This window comes from Suricata suricatta, chromosome 9 (assembly GCF_006229205.1).
Source record: "Suricata suricatta isolate VVHF042 chromosome 9, meerkat_22Aug2017_6uvM2_HiC, whole genome shotgun sequence".
Taxonomy (NCBI): Eukaryota; Metazoa; Chordata; class Mammalia; order Carnivora; family Herpestidae; genus Suricata; species Suricata suricatta.
This window is the reverse complement of record NC_043708.1, coordinates 73,401,110-73,406,078: the sequence shown is the minus strand read 5'-3', so window position 1 is coordinate 73,406,078 and position 4,969 is coordinate 73,401,110. Positions and strand designations below refer to the sequence as shown.

General features: G+C 35.1%; 1 protein-coding gene across 1 annotated transcript; it reads right to left on the bottom strand.

Moving 5' to 3' along the window:
- Positions 1 to 1,684: 1,684 nt before the first annotated feature.
- Positions 1,685 to 2,626, bottom strand: LOC115302277 (olfactory receptor 4F15-like). Its single transcript, XM_029952224.1, has one exon. It carries the CDS (start codon positions 2,618 to 2,620, stop codon positions 1,685 to 1,687), a length of 936 nt encoding a protein of 311 aa, XP_029808084.1. The 5' UTR covers positions 2,621 to 2,626.
- Positions 2,627 to 4,969: the final 2,343 nt, after the last annotated feature.

Sequence of the window (4,969 nt, the reverse complement as noted above, 5' to 3'; positions counted from 1 at the left end):
GAAATAAGTCAAGCAGAGAAGGAGAGATACCATATGTTTGCACTCATAGGTCTAATGGGAGAACAGGAGAAACCTAATGGAGGACCAGGGAGAGGGGAAGAGGGAAAGAGAGTTGGGGAGAGAGAGGGATGCAAAACTTGAGAGACTATTGAATACTGAAAATGAACTGAGGGCTGAAGGGGGAGGGGGAAAAGAGGTGGAGATGGTGGAGGAGAGCACTTGTGGGGAAGAGCACTGGGAGTTGTATGGAAACTAATTTGACAATAAACTACTTAAAAATAAATAAATAAAAAATAAATAAATAAGTCACAGAAATGAAAAGTACAGCATCAAGAATATAGTCAATAGGATGGTAATAATATTATTTGGTGACAGATGGTAGGTACTTTATAGTGGGCACTGAGTAATACACAGAAATGTTGAATCATTGTATTGTACACCTGAAACTAATATAACACTATATGTGAATTATAATTCAATAAAATAATTTAAAAACAAAAAAGAAAAGGAAGAGGAGAAAAAAGAAAGAAGGAGGTAAGGGAGGAAAGCAAGCAAGAAAGAAAGGAAAAGGAGGGAAGGAAGAAAAAAAGAAAGAAAAGAGGAGTAAAGAAAAAGCAGAGAATGAAGTAAAAGAAAAGAAAAGAAAGAACAAAGAAAGAACAAAGAAAAGAAAAAGAAAGGAAGGAAAGGAGGGAGGGAGGGAGGAAGAAAGGAAGGGGAAGAGGAAGGAAAAATTTCTGGCTAGTTGTTAGGCCTTAGTAGAGTGGAAATACTTGAAGTCAGCGTGTAACATGAGATCAGTAAGCATGAACCTAGTGAAAATCCATAATGACTTTTACGATAGTGATTTTCATCCAGCTACTGCTTTAAAAATCTATAGCAGGATGAAATGATGTTTAGTAGGGACTAAGTATCTTTGAAAAGTGGGATATACCTTCGCCTTTATTGTTTACAAACATGGAGATGGTTTTCTATTGCCAGCTCCTGAAACTGTACCTGACAGCTTGCTATAATGTGAAGTATTCTATGTGGGAGAGAGTGGACATACGAATAAGTTAATGCACTCTAAGAAAATGAAAAAGTACTCTAGCTTCCTTTACCTTAAATTAGGGCAATTCCAAGCCACAGTTTATAGAGTCCCCCAGGGGCCCACTATAGGCTCAAATCCATTACATTTATCAACATAAACATCCTTCATGTCTCTGTCTCACTTTCCACTTCCTTAATGATGTTTCCAAAAATCAGCTTTCAAATAAATTAATGACAAATCAAATTTTGTCTTTGAATCTTCTGAGGGAGTACAAGCTGAATAAACTAGATAGAATTACTAGTCTTACAAATATTTGATATAATAATTCCTAACGTTCTCCATAACAACTTGGCAATTCATTTACAGGCAGAAGAGATGTAATTATATCTTTTTATTATAAAAAATATCATAATTTCAATTATAAATGTTTAGTAGATAGTGATGCGGTCTGATAAAAATCACTCATATCATAGTGGATTCTCAATTCCCATGGTAGTAAAGGTAATGAGTAAATGCTTTACAGAAGTAGTAGAAACCTATTCAATGATGTAGATGTTATTCCCAGATCTGGATATGGCAAATATCCGAAACCAATGTGAAAATATCCAATAGGCTGATGGCTATATAGTTTTAGAGTTCTAAAGCCAGATTTAGTCAGCAAAATTTGACATAATGTCCCCATTTGCTCAACCTTTTTATGGCCACCTTTATGTCTTTATTTCTTAAGGTATATATGATGGGATTTAAGATGGGGGTGATAGCAAAGTCAGCAATGAACAGGTATTTATCAATTGATGATGTGGGGAAAGGCCATACATATAGAAACATGCATGGAGTGAAAAAGAGAACCACCACAGTGATGTGAGCTGACAGAGTGACAAATGCCTTGGATAAGTCTCCTGAAGAACGTTTCCAGACAGTGACCAAAATAAAGACATAGGAAAGGATCAGCAGGACGAAGGTGCCCATGCTCATGAAGCCACTGTTGGCAGCAATAATAAACTCAAACTTGGCTCCATCTGTACATGCGAGTTTTATGATCCTGGGAAAGTCACAGTAGAAGCTGTCCACTTTATTGGGACCACAAAAGGGCAAGTTTATAATGAAAGCAAACTGAGACATAGCATGGATCACTCCAATGACCCAGCCAGCAATTACAAATGAAACACATACTTTAGGGTTCATGATGCTCAGGTAGTGAAGAGGCTTACAGATGGCTGTGTACCTGTCAAATGCCATGGCGATGAGTAACACCATCTCCACTCCACCCATGATGTGGATGAAGCATATCTGTGTCATACAACTTTGGAAAGAAATTGTCTTGTATTCATTTAGAAGGTCTCTAATCATTTTGGGGACAGTGGTAGAGGCAACCCCCACGTCAATGAAAGATAGGTTGGCCAGTAGAAAGTACATAGGAGAATGCAAATGAGAATCAAAAATTACCAAGAAGACAATGAAGAGATTTCCCAGGATGATTCCTAAATAGATCAAGGAAAATATCAATGTAAGAAAAATTTTAGTTTCCCAAGAACTAGAGAGTCCCAGCAACACAAATTCAGAAACCATAGAATTATTTAATCCATCCATTGACTTGGGCAGAAGAGCTGATTTTCAAATAACCTGAGAATAGAAAATGATTAAAAGTCAGAACCAGTGGTACAAATGTAAATTTTCTATTTGTTGCTAGTTTTTTCTTTGGGGTACATATCCCAATTAGAAATCCTTTAATTGGACAAGAAAAAAATTAGGATATGGAAACATTATGGTGATCAAGAGAATGATTACATAAAAAGGGAAGAAAATTATTAATATTTTAGATGGGGATAAATGTTGTTAATTGCCTTCTGTTACATTTTCAGATTCTTTTATTTTGCCTCTCAAGGATTTCTAGACATTTTCCTGATCACTTACTTATGTGTTCTCCTATCTGAATAATCTTGGCTATTCTTGTCAGCTTCACATTAATATTTCACACTAATTTGCTAATTGTCCTTAACTGAATTTTATGTCAGTGGTCAAATAGAGAACTTTAGGACCAAATTGTTTAATGCCTTTCACCTTGTTTCACCTTGCATATGTGTTTTGTTTTTGTTTTTAAACTTTTTTTTTGGCATAATTTACCATGGAAGTCAGGTGCTCAGATTGTGATTATTCATGATTTCGATTCATAGCTATTATCATGGTACACGCCTCTATATTCAATGAAAATATTAGATACAGAGACTGAATACTTAGTAGGTAAAAAGTGTTAATTAAACAATTATAATATTAAAGATGACATTTATTGATGCATCCTCCATATAAAGCTTTGTACCAAGCACATTATCTCATTTAAACCCCACAGAATTCCATATGGAAATACTTTTTAGATTGATTTTACTGATGAAGAAGCTGAGTCTTAGACGGATCAAATGTCAGAGCCAAGATTTTTATCCAAAGCTGTAGGATATCACTGATGCTTCTGACTGTAGCACTGTGCTCTTTGAAAGTGGCCCCTTCCCATATACCCTGGATCTTCCCTAAGGATCCATCAGTTAAACTTTCTTCAACTTTTCCTTCCTTTTAACTATTTAAATAGTTAAGTTTTTTTTTTTTTTATCAGATCTCTGAATGTTATGTCTTCTTCTAATTTTCTTTCTCTCCCTAACTCCTCATTGGCGGTCCTCACTTTTTGTTTGCCAGTAAGCCAAAACAATTCAATTTCCAAAATTCCTTGTTCATAAGAACCCCTGGATTCTGAATACATCATACAGTAATCAATCTTTAATCATCAATTGCCTTGATCTCTCTTCAGGATGTGATATTTATCATGCCCTTGGTTCTGTAATTCCCTTAAAAATTCCTTTTAAAAAGCTCCTTGGCTTTTTTAAAGCCAATCTTCTTCCGACTTCTTGCCAGTAGAAATTCCATGTTTTTCTAGTAGTTGACTTAAATCTCCAGATTATAGAAGACATTGGCTCTGTCCCAAGTTGAGAGCATGATACATTATTTTTAGAAACCAGCTGCTATAAACCCATTTTCCTTGGCCATGAATTAATCTAAGATAGGGCATGTGACTAAGAACTGTTCAATGAGACATAAGCCAATGAGATGTTGTCTGGAAAACTTTCCTTCCAAATGAAAAGACAAAGCTTCATGTAAAGAAGGTTCTTTTCAAGGTCTTGTCTTTTTGTTTGTTTGTTTGCATTTAATCCTAATGATATGTTTAAAGGTGCAGCAACCACAAAGTGGTAAACCCCATATAATACAAACAATATTGTGAAAAATCAGAGGACCTAGAAACCAAAAGGCAATTATTTGAATTATTTAACTAAAGCCTGCAATAATGTCCCTTCAGATTTATTCTTGTAATGTGAGAAAAATAAACTAACTTCTTTGATCCACTATAAACCACGTTTTCTGTTTATTTATTGAATGCAGTTAGAACATTTTTATAACAGCCCTTCCCTGATTATTCTTCTGCCTTTCTGACCTCTCTACCCTTTTCACTAACACAGCAATCATTTTTCCTCTGCTTCACCTTAATTTCTGGTGTAACTCAGAGTCTGTGTTAAGTATTTGTTCTTTTTTTTTTTTTAAGAGTATTGGCAACATCCCTTTTAATCATTATCTCAGAAAGTCTTCTATGCCTGTTTACTTTGGCCTGAAAACAGGAAGGACTTAAAAATGCAAGTTCTATATCACATACCTCCACCTGTATCTTTTTAAAACCGTCATAAAGATTCTCATTGCTCAGAGGGGAAAAAGATTTTATTCAGTATCAGTTTACTTATTTTTGCTGGTACCTACATGCTGAATTCTGAATCTGTAGCTTTATCCCTTCCTCCAGAGTAATATATCCACAGCAATGGAAGTTCCACCCCCATCATCAAGTACATATGTCACAACTTAATTTACAATATTTTAATTTACACCAATCATTAATAAATAGCACTA

What these genes read in the sequence shown, in the direction of transcription:
- LOC115302277 (XM_029952224.1), bottom strand. Translation starts at nt 2,620, where the DNA reads ATGGATGGATTAAATAATTCTATGGTTTCTGAATTTGTGTTGCTGGGA.